The 18,780-nt window shown below is 43.6% G+C and overlaps 1 protein-coding gene across 4 annotated transcripts in view; it reads right to left on the reverse strand.

The window, feature by feature from the left end:
- ADAMTS17 (ADAM metallopeptidase with thrombospondin type 1 motif 17) overlaps positions 1 to 18,780 on the reverse strand; it is a 149,140-nt gene that overhangs the window by 45,099 nt on the left and 85,261 nt on the right. For 2 of the 4 annotated variants that reach the window (XM_033920220.1, XM_033920218.1), the window contains exons 13-16: positions 11,877 to 12,043; positions 10,521 to 10,648; positions 6,076 to 6,196; positions 4,820 to 4,894 (exon numbers count right to left, since the gene is read on the reverse strand). In XM_033920220.1, coding sequence (XP_033776111.1) covers positions 4,820 to 4,894; positions 6,076 to 6,196; positions 10,521 to 10,648; positions 11,877 to 12,043 — 491 coding nt within the window. The remainder of the gene's footprint in view (positions 1 to 4,819; positions 4,895 to 6,075; positions 6,197 to 10,520; positions 10,649 to 11,876; positions 12,044 to 18,780) is intronic. The other 2 variants (XM_033920219.1, XM_033920221.1) reach the window with 2 other exon arrangements.

Genomic DNA, 18,780 nt, shown 5'->3' on the forward strand with positions numbered 1-18,780 from the left:
TAGAACCAGGTAAGAAGCGCTGGCTGCTCGCCCATTCCTGATGCCAGACTGGATACGGGAAGAGGGCATCTACTACAGGCGGTGACAGCTGTGGCCTACCTTTGCTTTCTTCACTGCATCAGCTGTTCTAAACAGCAGCACCCCCTAGACACAATCAGGTTGCAATCAGGCCACCTTCCTGCTCATTTCAGTTACAGTGGGATGAACTTATACACCAGGGAATGCATCAGACAGGGCTTCTTCACTTTCTCCTTCCCAAAGCAATTCTTCTTAGCCTCCCAAAGAAAACCCCTAAAATATCTGGCAAAACCCACGGAAGATTTGCCGCAGTCTGGGCAGAAAAGGTTCACTGGCCAACATCTGTGAGGAGAGTGTGGCACAGTGGTTGGCCTACAGGTTGGCATCTGAGGTTGTGGGTTCAAATCCTGTGCTGCTCCTTGTGTCCCTGGGCAAGTCACATAATCCTCCACTGCTCCAGGTACATTAGATTAGACTGTGGGAACAGAGAGGGGAAATTTGTAACCCGTTCTGAGCTCCTTTAGGAGGATGCGCTTAAAAATTAAATATTCTCTACCCAAGAAGGCCAATTCTCAAAGGCCAGTTAGCACAGGAATAACGCACATTTTAATCTGTGCAGAATGCTCAGAGGGCTTTAATGTGGGAAGCAACGGGCATGGCAGAGGTGGCCACAAATCGTTTTCTCTGTCTTTCCCAATGCTCTCAGAACAGAACACAAACAAACCCTGTGGTACTGCTGGGCAAGTAATGCCAGCTTGGAGCTGGCGGTGGAGGATTTGAAGAGGATTTCTTTTGATTTCTACCTTCAAATCTGACGGGTTTGATTTCTTTTGGAAGTGGAAGAAAGCGCATGCACCTGTAAGGGCCAGTACCGAGAAAGAAATGTGCACAAGTCAGAGCAAACTCAAAAGGGGAAGCACACATCGGTGCCTGTTTTCAGTGTTTAGATATAAAAACAAATTGAAAAACCTATATTTAAGGCAGGGAAGAGCGGTGCAGACGTGTGCTTTATGGTCTCGTTTGCTAGACACGTGCACACAACAGCTGTGCTTACCGCAAAATCCATTCACCTTCCCCATTGCTTTCGCTTTTATAGCACACATATGATTTGCATATCAATTTGAGCACTGCACTATTCCCAGAATATGGGGTATGTGCTGAAGGCTTTACCGCAGGAGTTCTGAGAATCCACTTGAAGGAATTTAACAAACTAAGAGGGGGGAGTCCTGTGGCATTCTTAAATAGCATATGCTGTTGGTAACACACACACATACTTTCAGCTAATCTTTAAAGGGAAAATACCTATATTATTTCCTTTTCAAAATTGGGAGTTGAAGAAGATGCCCACTGAGACTCAGTAGGGTTGCCAGATATTTCTATAGTAACTGCCCCCAGGCCCGCCCAGTTCCACCCATCCCCACCCCGATATGCCCTAGTCCCACCCAAATCCCGCCCCCGCTACCTGTTCTTGTCGGACAGAAGGAAATCCTTCCATGTGTGGATTTCTTCCTACCCGACGCGATTCAGAGGAGGCTTTTCAAAGTGCCGGGTTTTGAAAAGCCGTCCAGACCCCCGGACGTGTTCGGGGAAATCCGGAATCTGGTAACTCTACACTGAGCTCAATTGGGAGGGGAGAGGCTGGAGAGAAGACCATTGCAAATCTCTTTCAAAATCACACGTACCCAGAGAATGTCTCTTTATCATCTATGCTGAATGACTATGAGCTGTGGAACCTCACGTGCAAATTAAGTCAGCCCGGGGAAGGTCAATTTTCAGATCATTCAATTCAATGAGTTTGATTTTATTTGATTTATTGCCATTTAATCTGTGGCCAAAACACCAATGGCATCAAAAAGCATTGCAAACTAATGGGACAATGCTATGAACTGGCGCTTCCATTTAGAGGCACCAGCGCCATCTGTGTGCCAAGATGCCATTATGGAATACTAACGTAAACCCATGTACACCAGGTCAATGGCAGGTAGAAATGAGCATAGCTAAGTGCACCATGCAACACACATAGCTTATAGTATTCCAAGTTGGAGTTGTGCCATACTCCACCCACATACAAGCTCTCCTTGCAATTATGGGCTTTAGCACTTAGGCGTGATCTTATAGAATACAGCTTGGGTAGGGTTGACAGACATCCGGGAAAACCCGGACATGTCCTCTTATTCAAAGACTGTCCGGGCTCCTGGACGGAACCCCCGACAAGCTCCGGCTGCATCTGGAGGGCTGAGCATGGGCAGATGACATCACACACATCTGCACATGCTCCAGGCCCTCCAGATGCGGCTGGAGCTCATCCGAATAAAGAGAGGAGACTTTGTCGGAACTGGGCGGAGTCATGTGTCTGGGGGTTCCTGGAGAAAAATATGATAACCCTAAGCTTGGGCCACTTCTGCACATACCTTCCAATTGCTGCTCCCTCTAAGCTCAGCAGGAGTCCTGTAAATACAGTCCTGCTGGCAGGGGGTGCTGTTTCGCTATCACATTTTTAATAGTGAGGGTCAGGCAAGGACTCCAAGGAACCTGCCTAACCCTAGAGATTGAAAGCACAATATTGAAGTACCGCCTCCCACTGGCAGCAATGCAGTTGGAGGACTCCTGCGCAGCTCAGAGGGCGCAGGGTTTCCAATTTTGGTGCTTCAGCCACATACAAGTGGTGAGTAAGGATAAGCGAGCGCCAAGTCATATGAGGGCGGTTTGAAAAGTTTGGTGAAAAACAAGTTAAATATTTTTTTTAATTTGACAAAACCTATTTATCCGACGGGACGGAAAAACTGGACACTCGCTGGACTAAGTGTACAGGCCGCAATGGAGACTATGTTGAGAAATATAACCGTTAAAAAATATATATATATATTCGTTTAACTTTTTTTTTTTTTACACCAAACTTTTCAAACCACCCTCATAGAATAGTCTTTAAATGACTTGGAAAAGATACCAGGTAAACTTCATGCACTTTGTTTTGCCAAAAATGCAAATCTTGCCTTAAATGCTTAAGAAGTATTCAGATACCCAAAAGGAGAGTCAGTGGAGGGAAGGAAACCTCTTCAATCGCCGAGTCCTACAAGATGAGGTGAGTGTCCATGTGGAATCTATCAGCCATTCTCACTTCTAGCCATGGAATAAGCTATTATTTTTCACACAAATAAAACCACTCATAGTAATCCTTACTAAGAAGCCATGGATAATGTTCACATGCTCCTTGACAGGACCACAAACGTCCTTTAAACTAGAAATCTAGGGGTGTAACAGGAGCTAAAGATCACTAAGCCTTAGTCTAGCCAAATTCCCCCCATTGACTTACATTTCAGTTAATCTCAGGTTTTCCTCTCTCTTCCCGACTGCTAAGGAACCGGAATTTCATACTGATAACACTGGTACTCACTGTCCTCTTGGGAAGAAAAGCCAGTGGCGTAGTGAGGGAGATTGGTGCCCCCCTCTCTCTTCCCCGCTTGGGCGTGTCCCCCCCTCCCCCGCATACCTTTTGAAATGTTCGCTGGCACCAGAAATGTCTTCCACTCAAAGCTCCCTTCTGACGTCGTATCACAGATAACGTAGCTGGTTTTAAGAAAGGTTTGGACAAATTCCTGGAGGAAAAGTCCATAGTCTGTTATTAAGACATGGGGGAAGCCTCTGCTTGCCCTGGATCAGTAACATGGAATATTGCTACTCTTTGGAGTTCCAGAATCTTGCTCTTCTTTGAGATTCTGCCTGGAATCTTGATACTCTTTGGGGTTCTAGAATCTTTTGTTACTCTTTGGGGTTCTGGAATGTTGCTACTCTTTGGGTTTTGGCCAGGTACTAGGGACCTGGATTGACCACCATGAGAACGGGCTACTGGGCTTGATGGACCATAGGTCTGACCCAGTAAGGCTTTTCTTATGCTCTTATGTCCTGCGACGTGACGTCAGAAGGGAGCTGACACCGGCGCAAGAAACAGGTGGCAGATGTTGCTTGCACCGGTGAACATCTAAAAGAGATATGCGGGGGGGGGGGGGACAGAGAGGAGGAGAGGTGCCCCCTCTTGCCCCATTGAGAAAAGCATCCTTGTTTTATTGTCATGTCCATTCCCTTCAAGCCTCATCTCAGAATCTGATGTTCTGTAACCGGGGTGGGCAAGCACGGATTTAGAACAATTGTTTTTGCTTGCTGATACTTATGGGGAATTCAGGAGACATCTAAAAATATATCTGTTTTCGAAGTATTTAGGCAACTAATTCGTAAAAATTTTATTATGAACTATTTTGATCATTTTAGTGTGTCTAATTATTGGCTTTTAACTTTTTTAGTTCTATTCAACTTCTTTTATTGTTTTTTTTTTTTAAACTATTGTAAACTGCATAGAACTTTACAGCCTTGCGGTATATAAACTGATTATTATTATTAACTGATTATTATCATTCATGCACTAGTAGAAAAAGCACACAAAAATCTAAATATTAACTTACCCTGTCATGCACTAGCTGGCTTTTAAAAACTGCTGAAGCCCGCACAGGACTTGGCACTGAATATCGAATTTTAGTGCTGGTGGTGGACAAAAACCCCTGTCTGCCACTGACTGAATATCAGCCAGTTTCCAAAATCACAGCCTTCCCTGTTGATTATTTACAGTAAAAAATGTATGGCCCAGCTCCCTCCCTGAATCAAGCAGAGCTACATAATGCTCTACAAAACGTTATCCATGGCTTTCAGTAAGATGCAAACAGGAACCACATTCCCCTTGTAAGAGAAGAGCAGAGAGCCACCACCAAAAGGGGCCCCTCCTAAGAAAAACAGGAGCTGAACCTCTTACAGGAAAAACACGTCGGCACGGTCTGGTCCTTACCAAGCACACACGTGGCCACCTTCTTACAATGAGTAGTGGCTACTGAGAAACAGAAACAGATGGGCAGGGGGTCATTCCTTCAGATCTGCAAACACTTGATCAATGGTGAAAACAGAACAAGAAAAGGACGTTTCAAAGCAAAAGTGTCATCAAGCCTGGTTTCGCATCTCATCCTTCGTACAAAACAGATTCAAGGTGTTTAACTGTCAGTGGCCCTGTCTGGTTCATTGTTGTGGGCTATGGACAAGGCCTTTAGATGCTGGCAGCATCTGCCCATTGGCCGATTCTCCAGCAACCTGTGGAATTTCATGCAGCAAATGTAAAACAAAAGTTTTAGGGAAAAAACATGTTCCACAAAAGCCACAGAGATCTCCAGTCACCTGCAAAGTGTAATTGTGGGTGAACAATCCACACACTGGGCCACCTTTGAGAAAACCAGGAACTCCAATCCAATAAAAATTTATGAAAATGTACCTGTTGGCAGTAGTAATGGGGGGACCATCATGGTGGGGGTGTCAGCACCTCTCCGCCCCCACCATGCTACGCTCATGCCCTCTCTCCCCCCACCGTACCTCTTTAAATCTTTGCCAGTGCAAGCAATTCTCTGGCTTGCTGCTTTCGCCAGCAGGCCAGAGAAGCTGCTCGCTCAGGCAAAGATTTAAAGAGGTGCGAGCGGGTAGGGAGGGTGTGAATGTTGTGTGGTGAGCAGGGGGCCGGCGAGGAGGCTGTGGGGGGCGCCTCCTACCGTCACTAAGCCACTACCTTTTGGGCCTAAAAGAAACTGACATTTCATCAGGGTTAAACACAAACTTTGAACCACAGAAACTCCTGGTAAAATTTGCTATCGATCAGGGGTAACGTTATCACAGGGTATTTCTGTTGGATGTCCAATAAGGTACCTAGTTTATCTCTGTGTTACAAAGGTGACAGAGGTATCTATGTGTGTTTAAAATTACTCTCCCAGATCCGTTGTTCAAATTTGAATCAGCCTTACGAACTCACAGTCACAGTGGTAACAAAAATCAGGACTGGATCAGCCCCTCAGAGCCAAAACCTGGAACCAACTGGCTATCTGAATAGCCTGCAGCTCAAGTCCTAGAGCCACGAGCAACATGAAATCTCAGTGTCATTGCAGGAACGATGGCTCCCTGCGCATGAGTCTCTGCCACCCTGTGATCTGTGATTTGAAATCCCACTGATGCTTCCGGAAGCTTCATACTTACCCATACCCTTGGTGTGGCGGAAACCTCCCTTCACCACTTTGCAGGCTTTGCCGTCTCCGCTACATATTCCGCAGCGATCCTCTTTCGCTGACGAGCCGACGATCCCATCGCAGCCAATCTTCTAATGATTACAACCAGTAATCTTAGTTATTTCACCTAACGAAGACTCAGTTCAGCCTACACAACATGAGCAATAACAGACGGGAAAGCGAGGTGTCAGATGCCCATGGACAGTATAGGACGTTATACTGGCTGTAAAGTCAAACACATATGAAGCTGTGAAGTAGAGAATGACACAGGGACAAGTTTTTCCCCATCCCCACGGGAGCTCATTTTCCTGTCCCTGCCCCATTTCTGCAAGCTCCATCCTCATCTGCACAAGCCCCAAACGCTTTAAAATCATGTGGCAACATTCTATAGCTCAGATTGTGATGTCATAATGCCTAATTCCACCAATGCCTAAGCTCCGTCCTCATCTGTGCAAGCCTCAGACACTTTAAAATCCTAAGTAGCAAAATTCTAGAGCTCAGATTGTGATGTCATAATGCCTCATTCCACCAATGCTTAAGTTCCGTCCTCATCTAAGTAGCAACATTCTAGAGCTCATATTGTGATGTCATAATGCCTAAGCTCCGTCCTCAACTGCACAAGCTTCAAACACTTTCAAATCATGTGTTCAAAGCTTGTGCGGTTAAGGCAGAGCTTACAGGAATGGGGCAGGGACAGTGACAGCTACAAAACTCATGGGACAGGACAGAGAAATTAAGTTCCTGCAGGGACGGGGACAAATTTGTCCCCGTGTCATTCTCTACTATGAAGCACTGATTCTGTAGCACAGCACAATGGAAACACTTTTTACTGTAATGTATGATACCTCACTGTAGTGGCATAGTGAGGGGGGTGTGGGCGGACCACCCCCAAGTGCTGTCTTCATGGGGGGCACCAGCACTTCTCCTCCTCTCTACCCCCTAAATACCTCTTTAAATGTTCACTGGTGCAAACATCTTCCGCTTGCTGATTGTGCCGGCCTTGGCTCCCTTCTGATGTCACTTCCTGGTCACAGAAGGGAGACGAGGATGGCATGAGCAGCAGGTGGAAGAAATAAGGTAGGCGGGGCAGGGAGGCTCTCAAACAGCAAGGAACAGTGGGGGGGGGGGGGCAAGGTCACATGATGTGGTGATTCAACTACTGCCCCGGGCCTCAACCTCCCTTGCTATGCCACTGCCTCACTGTATCCTTCGAACGCAATAACATTTACATTACATTAGTGATTTTTATTCCGCCATTACCTTGCGCATTACAGAAGAGGATTTCTGGACATGTCCAGAGGTGTTACAGAGTAGACTGCAATGTTTCATACAGTGTTAGTTAGTCTTCATGGATTTCTTGAATAGCAGGGTTTGTAGTCTGGGGTCACGATTAGTAGATTGGAGAGTTGTGGTCTAGTTTTGAGGCCTGTGTGGCTAGAAGGCCGTCGTACAGTTTTTTCCGTTTGATTAAAATTTTAGGAATCGTATTAGATAAACATCTTACTATGAAAACCCAGGTAGATGCTGTTGTACGTAAAAGTTATTTTACTTTATGGAAACTACGAACAATTAGACCCTATTTTGAATTTTCAGCCTTTAAATTATTGGTCCAGTCATTACTGTTGAGTCTCCTTGACTATTACAATATTGCTTATTTATCAATTATTAAGAAGGAGTTAGATTGATTTACGGATTGAAGAAATACGATCATGTTATGTTATGTTATTTTATTACGAATTGCATTGGTTGCCTGTGGAAGCTCGGGTATTGTTCAAGTTGGGCTGTTTTTATTACAAGATTTTATATGGTGCAGCCCCTTACTTATCTGGCTAATAGTTTTTCCATAGCTACGCACAAATTCAGTAGAAAAACTCATGCTCTGTTCAATTTCCCTTCTAAAAGCAAGAAATTCCTAAATCACTCTTTAGCAACTCAGGCAACTTCTCATGAAAAAGAATTTTGATCATTGTTGCTCACAGCTGTTTCTTACAGACATTTTAGAAAACAGCTAAAAACCTAACTTTTCTCCAAATACCTGACTAGCTGACTCATTCAAATATACGATTATGTTTAATGTTTATAATCTTTTGTAAACCGCACAGAACTTTTTGGTAACGCGGTTTATAAGTATAATGTTATGTGTTATATGTGAATGGTGTCTGGGTTCTCCTGTGTCTGGTTGTGGTAGTTTGGATTAGGCGGTTGTTCAAGTAGGCTGGGCTGTCACCATTTATGGATTTAAATAGTAGACAGTAGAATTTAAATAGTATTCTTGCTTGAATTGGGAGCCAGTGTGAGTCAAGGTGTGCCTCGGTGATGTGGTCGTGTTTTCTTAGTGAACGGATTAGTCTCAGGGCTGTGGTTTGTACTGTTTGTAGTTATTTTATCATGGTTGCAGGGCAGGGGAGACAGAGGATGTTGCAATAGTCTAGGAGACCTAGGACTAGGGACTGGACCATGAGCTGGAATTGTTTTCTGTCGAAGAATTTTTGAACTTGCCTTAGGTTTCTCATGACCACGAATGATTTCTGTATTGTTTTGTTGATTTGTGGTTGCATGGTGCAGCATCTGTCTATTATCATTCCCAGAAGTTTTAGAATGGGTTGAATGGGGTATGTGATTGAGTTTATTACTAGGTTTGTGAAATACCTTAATTTCTTCTAAAATACAATCTGAATTCTAAAAACCTTTTAAAATATATTTGAGACACATTCAAGTGTGTCAATCTCATTGGAATAGAAAAGAAGAACCCTACAAATATCCAACCAGCAAAATGTAGGTCAGAAAGATGACTTTCCTCCTGGGTACTTTATCCAACAATATGAAGTTCATTTCATCATCTTGTGTAGATCAACAAAACCCAACATAATTCCATGTTTGAACTGAAAACCCATCTTCCTCAGGGGTAAGCAACACAAGATCGTTCAGAACTGAGCTGCCCTGATAGATCTCAGGGATTCACCATGTAGCGAACACTCGCTCTCTCCCTATCTACAGAGACAGCACTTTCAATTAAAGAGGGAGGGAAGGAATGCTTGTCACGTGATGAATCATTGAGATCTATCAGGGAAGCTTAGTTCTGATCTATCTTGTGTTGCTTACTACTACTTTACATTAAATTACATTAGTGACTTTTATTCCGCCATTACCTTGCGGTTCAAGGCAGATTGCATAAAATGTTATCTGGACATTTCCAGAAGAGTTACAGGGTTGAACGGGTTACTTCGGTGTTAATTTGTTTTGATGGATTTCTTGAATAGCAGGGTTTTTATTTCTTTTCTGAAGGTTTTGTAGTCTGGTGTCATGGTCAGTAGACTGGATAGTTGGCGGTCTAGTTTCGCTGCCTGCGTGGCCAGCAGGCCATTGTACATTTTTTTGTGTTTGACGCCTCTGATTGGGGGGTGCATGAATGGTGTCTGGGTTCTCCTTTGCCTGGTTGACCCAGAAACCTGCAACAAGCAGAACGCCAGCTGCGGAAACCCTGAGAGAACATTTTCCTTTCATCTCTTATGCAGAAAAGGATGGTAGCATCAAGGAAAACCAGAAGAACCAGGAAAGAAAAGGTGCCCAGAGAATCCCCCACTTCAGTACATAAAAGGATGAGAATCTGACACACAACCACCCATCCCACAACACATAAGAAAAGCCCTATTGGATCAAACCAATGGTGGTCAACCCAGGTCACAAGTGACTAGCAAGATCCCAAAGAGTAAGGAAGGAGGTGCTACTGGAGGATGTGCTAATGCGAAGAGAATTCACCACAATATTCAGGGCCCTTAATCTCTTTTAATAGAGTTATGTCTTCATCTTTGGGGGGATCAGCATTGTTGCATTGTTATTTAATATTTTACGATTGTCATTTTATATTGTTCTTGTCTGCTTTCAAGAGTTTTTATGGCTTGTATTATTCATGTATTAATTTCTTCTAACATTTTATTTTATCATTCTATGTTTTTAGTTATTTTGTCCTCCCCTGAAAAAGGTGATGCAGTCGCCAAAACTTGGATCCTAGTCGGGACTTCATTTGATCTTTCTAATCAAGAACTTGCAGTTGGACAATTATTGTCATTTCAATAAATGTATAAACATCTCTCTTGCTTCTTTTTTTGCTGGTTTGTCTTTTCCGAAGCTAGTCCCCTACTTTTGCTACGACTTGTTCATCTTTGGGTGTATCTTGTATTGTTTATGCAAATTATCAATTGTACATGCAGATTTTTCAGCTCTCTTCATTATGAGGACAATCTCACTGTAACACAGTCACAAGCCTTAGACCCAGCATCACTTCTTCACAACCACCCTGTGCTACAGAATCTGGCTTGTCCAACAACTGTTCTGTTGAAAACAGCCAGCCGCACACTCATTCCAGTTTGGAGCAAAAGTAGGAACATGCTTAGAGAACACCAAATGCTACTCCACCTGGCACGTGCCATGTACGCAGAGGTCCGTTTCGTAAGGGCCACACGATGTGCCGTCCTGCACCCTGTCCGACACTAGAACAGGGGCCTCCTTCCCTACAGGAGTGCAGAAGAGCTCACAAGGTTTATCTGAAAGAGCAATAGAAGTCCATGGCGAGTAAGTGGAAGTAAAAAACATTTAGAAAAGAGAAAGCACAAGACCTCTGGTAGAAAAAGAGACAGAACACATTAGAGGCAATTTGATAACTCAGCATCTCCTTTACGCATCCCAGTAAAGCTGGCTTTCCTTTATAGAACAGGTTCCCAAAAGTGCACCTTTAAAGAATTACTGAAGGGGGGAGGGGGATTCTAAAACTTTGTGTGCAGGAGGAATCTGTTCTATAATGGAAAGCAGGTGCCTATTTTCCTTTATACAATTATAGAGGACCAGGTAATACAGGGCCCATCATTTAGGTACGGGGAAAGGAAGTGGCACACGCACGGCAGGAAGGGGCAGGGAAGGAGTGTGTGGAGGTGAGGGAGTGAAGAGAGCGGGGCACCTCACGCCCTCGCTACACCACTGTTTACACATATTGGTCTGGTGCCTCATTGGATCTCTGAAAATCTGCTCTTCAGTTATCTATGCTGTATTCATGCTTTACACATATTGGCAGTGGTGCAGTAAGAGAGATGCCACCCACCCCCAGTGATGGGAGGAGTCTCTGAAAAGCCCTCCCCCCACCTACTCTTCATATCTTTGCTGGCAGCCAGAAGACTGTCCTACGTGCTTCTGGCACTGGCCTCATCTCTCACTCTGATGTCACTTCCTGGTCGCAGGACCAGGACGTGATGTCAGAAGTGAGCCAATGCTGGTGCGGGCAGCGGGTGGAAGATCCTGTTCATGCTGGCGAACATTTCAAGAGATATGCGGGCAGCGGGGTGGGAAAAAGCCTCCCTTGCTATGCCATTAGCTGCCTGTGATGTATTCATGCTTTAACTATGCCAGTGTGATGCCCCTGCATGGCATTCAGGGGTACAGCAATGCAAAATAAGATCACTTAACAGAACAGGTCATTTCTGGGCCAGCAGGAAGGTGGTACATGAACCCCCAGAATCCTTGCACAGTGAAAGCACCAACAGCCTCCCTGGTGGTATCCTTTTGCCTGGGCTTCTACCCGGTAGTCTCCCTCGGGTGAGCTCCTATAATAGGGTACTTCTCTGGGGGTTCCACACTCCTGCATTGCTCCCTCTTCAGCCACTGAAACAGCAGTCGTGCGTGCAGAGTGAGAGCCTTCGACGCATACACCAGGGAAGGATTTGCATTGTGGGGTCCTTTTTACATTTTTTCCCACGTATTTTATTTATGGCTTTAGCTTACCATCGATGGTGACGGCTGTCATAAGGCTTCTCTTCTTGCTGGCGTTCCTGTCATGCGCCTGGCACTGGTGGTCTCGGAAGCTTGGCACTCCCTTTGGGCAGGGGGAATTCTCACAAACTGCATGTTCCACACTCATGCCCAGACAACTCCTTCCTCCTGGCCCAGGGCTACCAAAAAGAAAGGCAGAGCGATCGTTATCAGGAGATATTTATTAAACTCTTTAGTGTCTCCCCTTCCCCCTCATCAGAGAGAAGTTTCCCTTCAAGAAAAAGCATGACTTGATCTAAGTAAACCCCCTCTAGATACATTCTTCGGCTTAGGGAACGCAGGTGGAAAGTACTAGAAATATCCCAAGCAGGTGTGCTGGGTGGGGGGATTTGGGCTCTGCAGATCCAGCTATATCGCATAACATTCACAATTTAAGACTATGAGCTTGGCTTCAAAACCATTACCTCAAGGTTTCAAGGTTTTCTTAAAAATTAGATTACTCGCCTACTAACATTCTAGGCGCTATACAATACAATTAAATTGAGGGGATCAAAATTAAAATAATTAACAAGAACCAAAACACGGACAAGACCCACAGACAAACGGAAAACAAGAGGGTAGAGGGTGAAATACAATATTTTAGAAAAGAAAACAGTTAAGGATAACACAAAGGGGGAGGGGAAAGTTAGTTGAGAGCTGCCTTTTCATAGATTGTATAAGAGTCCTGGATTATGGAGTAAAAGCATCTCTGTAGAGGAAGCTTTTTAAGAACATAAGAACTGTCGCTGCTGGGTCAGACCAGTGGTCCATCATGCCCAGTAGTCCGCTCACGTGGCGGCCCTTGGTCAAAGACCAGTGCCCTAATTGAGCCTAGCCTTACCTGCATACGTTCTGGTTCATCAGGAACTTGTCTAACTTTGTCTTGAATCCCTGGAGGGTGTTTTCCCCTATGACAGCCTCTGGAAGAGCGTTCCAGGTTTCTACCATTCTCTTGGTGAAGAAGAACTTCCTTACGTTCGTACGGAATCTATCCCCTTTCAATTTTAGAGAGTGCCCTCTTATTCTCCCTACCTTGGAGAGGGTGAACAACCTGTCCTTATCTACTAAGTCTATTCCCTTCATTATCTTGAATGTTTCTATCATATCCCCTCTCAGTCTCCTCTTTTCAAGGGAGAAGAAGCCCAGTTTCTGTAATCTTTCTCTGTATGGCAACTCCTCTAGCCCCTTAACCATCTTAGTCGCTCTTCTCTGGACCCTTTCGAGTGGTACCGTGTCCTTCTTTAAGTACGGCAACCAGTGCTAGACGCAGTATCCCAGGTGTACCATGGCCCGGTACAGCGGCATGATAACTTTATCTGATCTGTTTGTGATCCCCTTCTTAATCATTCCCAGCATTTTAATGCTCCTTTAAATTGATCAATATTTGATTCTTCCCTCAGATAAGGGGGCAGGGAGTTCCATATTTGGGGTGCTGTAACAGCAAATGAATAATAATAATAATAATAATAATAATAACTTTATTCTTATATACCGCCAGCAATCTTGCGACTTCTAGGCGGTTTACATTAAATAGAAACTGTAAATACAATAAATAATAGCTGTAGATACAATGAATAGAGCTGTACATACAACGAATTGAAGAGAATAACAGTGTGCATCTGATAATGTCATCATTAATAATAGTACCAACAGTTTGTGTGTAGGGTTAGGGTTAACATTTTACAAGTTCTGGTATATGATGATGTTACAAGGGGGGTTGATGGCCTGGTTCGTTGTCTAGGTATTTCAGGAACAGGTAAGTTTTTAGGTGTTTCCTAAATTCTCCATAATTGTTCGTGTGTGCAATTAGTTTTTCTAGGTCTTTACCCCATGTTGCTGCTTGATACGATAGCAGTTGTTGATGATATCTTTTATATTTGCATCCTCTGGCCGGTGGGGAGACAAATTTCAGGTGTGTTTTTCTTTCGTGTCTGTTGGTTGGGAATGAGAAGAGGTCTGTGATGTATTTAGGGGTTAGCCCATTTAGTACTTTGAAGCAGAGACATCCTAGTTTGAACTTCGTGCGTGCCTCCATCGGCAGCCAGTGTAGGAGTCTGTAGGAAGGGGTTATGTGGTCGGATTTTTTTAGCCCGAAAATCATCCTGACTGCTGCATTTTGTATCAGTTGTAGTCTTTTCTTTTGCTTCTGGGGGATTGTCAGATGGGTGATGTTACAATAATCCAGATGGCTCAGTATTAGGGATTGTACTAGAATTCTGAAAGCTGAAGTGTGGAAGTACGCCTTGATGGACCTAAGTTTCCAGAGAGTGAAAAACCCTCTTTTGATTAGGGAGTTTATATGGTCTTTCATGGTTAGACTTTGGTCTAGTATTACTCCTAGGACCTTCATCGTTGATTGAATGGGGTAGTCAAGATTGTTAATGTGTAGAGATTTTGTCATGTTATGCGTTTGTGGCGAGGCTATAAAGAATTTAGTTTTATCCGAATTGAGCTTCAATTTGTAATCTGTGGTCCATTGTTCCATCATGTTTAGCGCTTCAGTTGCTTTGGGGGTGATTTCGGAGGGAGACGCAATGAATGGGATGATGATTGTGAAGTCATCTGCGTAACTGAATACTTTGATACCTCGTTGGGACAGCTGCGTACCTAGTGAAGCTATATAGACATTGAAGAGTAGTGGGGATAGTGGGGACCCCTGTGGTACGCCTGATGGGTTTCTCCATGTTTTAGAGAGATTGCAGTTGAAGCGAACTTGATAGGTGCGAGTCGTGAGGAATCCTCGGAACCAGTTCAGCACCTCGCCTCCAATGCCAATTGCGTCTAAGCATTGTAGTAACTTTTCGTGAAGTGGTACGTCGCATAGAAAAAGTTTTGAGGGAAAGAACAAAAAGTGAATTTGCGCTTAGCTAGTGTCGTAGTAAGGGGGGCTGCGGGGGAGGCGGTCCGCCCCGGGCGCAATCTTCCTTAGGACGCAGCACCCCTTCTATTCCTCTTGCCTTCTCCCATCCCTTTTTCACTTCCCTGGCATCGACACCTTCTCTGACGTCACTTCCTGGATCAACGCCCAGGAAGTGATGTCAAAGGTAGAGCAGATACCTATGTGGGCATGCTGCTCATGCCGGAGAAGTTAAAAAGCTACGGGGAAAGGGAAGGATGCGCACGGGGGGGGGGGAGAGGGGTGCCGCTCACACGTCCTACGCCACTGTGCTTAGCGCAATGAACCTGTGATGAGAGGGTAGTGCTCGTTTTGGTTTCTTTCCGAAGCCATGAACTGAAGAACCACAGTATGTCCTTTGCTGTCTAAAGAAATCTGTGTTATATTGTTTGGTTGTAGAAGCAGAAGAAGAAATGCACAAAGACAAGGAAGAGATGTGATGGTTGTCCTGAGTCTGAATCATGTGGTCCTGAAACTGTACCATACTGCACAAATCAGAGTTACCAGATTTCTTAATGAAAAAAAGAAAGAGGACACGTGGCTCCATCCTGTTTCACCCCCCCAACCCCCGCTCTGTCCCCACCCCCTCAAACCTCATCTTTTCTTCCCCGAGCTCAGAGCTACATCTAGAGGGCCTCTGAGCAACCCGCAGAGACCTCTCAAAACAAAACTTTCCCTGGTATGGCTTTTGTGGGTGTATCCCTCAATGTCTCTCGCTCTGGATTGGCCACTGTGGAAACAGGATACTGGGCTAGATGGACCATTGGTCTGATCCAAGTCTAGGACAATCAAGCCATTGTGACATCACTGCTGAGGTTGGTTCTTAGACATTGGTGGAATGAGGCATTATGACATCACAATCTCTGCTCTGGAATGTTGCTACTCTTTGGGTTTCTGTCAGGTACTTGGAACCTGGGTTGGTCACTGTTGGAAACAGGATGCTGGGCTTGAGGGACCTTTGGTCTGACCCAGTATGGCTATTGTTAGATTCTTATGTAAGGACCCCTAAATATTTTTCAGGCTTCCCTAGAAATACAGGCCGATCATACCACCAGGAGATGATTGTGGCTGAAAAACCCAATGATTAACAAGCCAGAGAACTGGCTTATAAACAAACAACTTTAAACGTAGCTAATGTACAATCATAAATTACAGATACTTTCATTTCAGTTCATAACAAATTTTCCAACTGGTGTTTCCTCCTAAGCCCAAAAGAAATCCATAAAAACTGAGATAGGTCAAAGATCTGGAGAACCAAACTTTCAGTTCCATATGGCTAGGATTTTATGGCATGTATGCTGGCCCAATCACCCCTCCAGTCCCTTCTAGTCCAGTTGACTTGCCCTTTTCACTGTGATTACTAGTGACCTGGTTGGAAGTAGGGTTGCCGTATTTTTCTCTGGGAATCCATGGACATATGACCCCACCCCTTCTGCCTCCAACCTACCTTGTTCTGCCCTAGCCCCACCTCCAGCCCTGCCCCATTCCGCCTCCAGTCCCGCCCCCACAAACCCTCCTCTCTTCTTCCAGATGATCTCCAGTCTCTTCTGGAGGGCCTGGAGTATGCATGGATGTGTGCGACGTCATCTGCACATGCTCGGAGGCCATCTAAAAAGTCCTTTAATAAGAAGAAATGTCTGGGTTTTCTCAGACGTCTGGTAATCCTAGTTGGAAGACAGGCTTCTCTCAATGGGTGGGTAGTGTGTCCTGTCTTCTCTTTAACATGGTGCCAAGGAAAAACACACAGTGAGCCACATTTTCCTATATTCCTGCTGCTAACCTTCCACAACAGTTGAACAAGGTCACACAACCATGCCATGTTTCCAGTCAGTGGCAAAGTGAGGATGAGAGGTGCCTATGGCAGTGGTGCCCCTCCCCCACCCTCTTCTCTGCCCCCATCCTTCCTCCTTTCCCGCTTTTGGTTTAGACCAGGGGGCCAAAATTAAAAACTTGGACAAAGTTGCGGGCCGACCAAAACAAGTGTCTTGGTTGTAATCATGTTTAAGGACAAGGTTCAGCAAAAGACACTAAAAGAGTGTGAACATAAAAGTGGCCAAAGAATCATCGCGGGCACATAATAAACTAAAAGTCAACAAAAAAAATATAATATAAATACTGAAAAATAAATAATAACAAAACCTTGCTGTGGAAAGGTTTAAGAATGCATAAATAAAAAGTCTCTGTTGCAGAGCGTGAAAAAAGTGAAGCTGTCCTGCACTAACAAACGTTGCAGTGTGGCAACAGACTCTAGAAATACAGCCAAACTCCAAGATTCAAGTTGGCGGTTTTAAAATCGTATGGAAGCATTGGATTATTGCAAGTATATGAACTTTAAATGATGTTATTTCAAATAGTAAACTGCTTGATTTTTCACAGGTTTAAACAAATCACAAAGCTTTAAATGGTTGCAGCTGAAGCAGGCTATTCAGGAGGGGTTCCCTGAATGGAAAAATCTTAGCAATCAGTATAGTCTGGAATTCTTATGCTTTCAGGCGGATTTCTTGGGACACCAGGCCGCACAGTGGTATAAATTGATATCTGGATTTATGAATAAAAAACCAAAGACTGGTCTTAGAGTCATTTGGAGCATTGAGATTAAGCATCAGATTTCTGCATCTCAATGGCCACAAATTTGGTCTTGGAGAATGAGATGTACAGTGTCTGCATCTATGAGACAAACTTGGTTCTTTTTGTTACATAGAGCATTTTGGACCCCAGTTAGATTACAAAAGTTGGATAGCTCTAAGTCTAATAGATGCTAGCATTATAATCTGGAAGCAGGGACTTTAGATCATTTATTATTCTTTTGTCCCTGTATCATGGCCTTCTGGAAATCAATTTGGTCACAAATTAATTCTTTATTAGAAAACCATGTAGCTTTATCATATGATACAATCCTATTTGGAATGTCAATGACAAAAAAGAGTCAAATTTCATCAAATAATAATAAACTTTTATTAATAATGACAGGAGTCGCCATTCAACATACCACCAGAAATTGGAAAAATTACACAATACTTAATTCCACCTTCTGGTGGAATTCATTATGCTATATATATAAGATGGAAAGAATAATTGCTATACAAAAAGGGAATTCTAATAATTTTAAGAAGATTTGGGGGCCATTGACAACTTATTGTAATGATTAGACACCTTTTTACATTGAAAGTATAATTATAATTATGGGAGGGGGATATATAGTTATAATATAGGTTTAATCTTCTTCAACTAAAGGTCACCCTCAGTCTATACCGAACCCCTTAAACCCCACCTCTACCCTTCTTTCTCCATTTTAATCTTCTGCCAAAAATTTCTGTATAGTCCACTCTCAGCCTATACTCAAATAACTTGTATCTAAATTAAACTACTTATATGTAAACTACTGTTCTTAATTTGCTGTATAGTCCCTATATTTACACTGCTGCACAGTCTCGTATGTCCAAGTATTTAAATCTACTGTATAATCTTGTATGTCCAATTCACTCCATTGTGAATGTTTACTTGTAAACCGTTCAGAGCTACTGGGAGGACGGGATAAAAATCTAAATAAATAAATAAAATAAATAAATAAATAAATAAATAAAATCAGTATTTGTGAATATAGCATATGTATATTAAATTTAGATTATAATATGTGTGAAAAGGGAGGATGGGGAGAGAGTAAATTTATGTATTTAGATGATATTAGAAAGAATTTCAAGTGATGTGTATGATTCAATTTATGTAATATTGAATACTTGGTGGAAGATGGAAAAATGAATAAAGAATTGGAAAAAATAATAGACTCTAGAAAACAAACATAAGAACATAAGAAGTGCCATCTCCGGAACAGACCCTAGGTCCATCAAGTCCGGTGATCCGCACACGTGGAGACCCCGCCAAGTGTACCCTGGCATAGTATTAGTCCCCATATCACTCTAAGCTTCTCATAAGAGATGTGCATCGAGCTTACCTTTACCCATGTCACTCTATGCCACTCAT

Source organism: Geotrypetes seraphini, chromosome 14, assembly GCF_902459505.1.
Source record: "Geotrypetes seraphini chromosome 14, aGeoSer1.1, whole genome shotgun sequence".
NCBI lineage: Eukaryota > Metazoa > Chordata > Amphibia > Gymnophiona > Dermophiidae > Geotrypetes > Geotrypetes seraphini.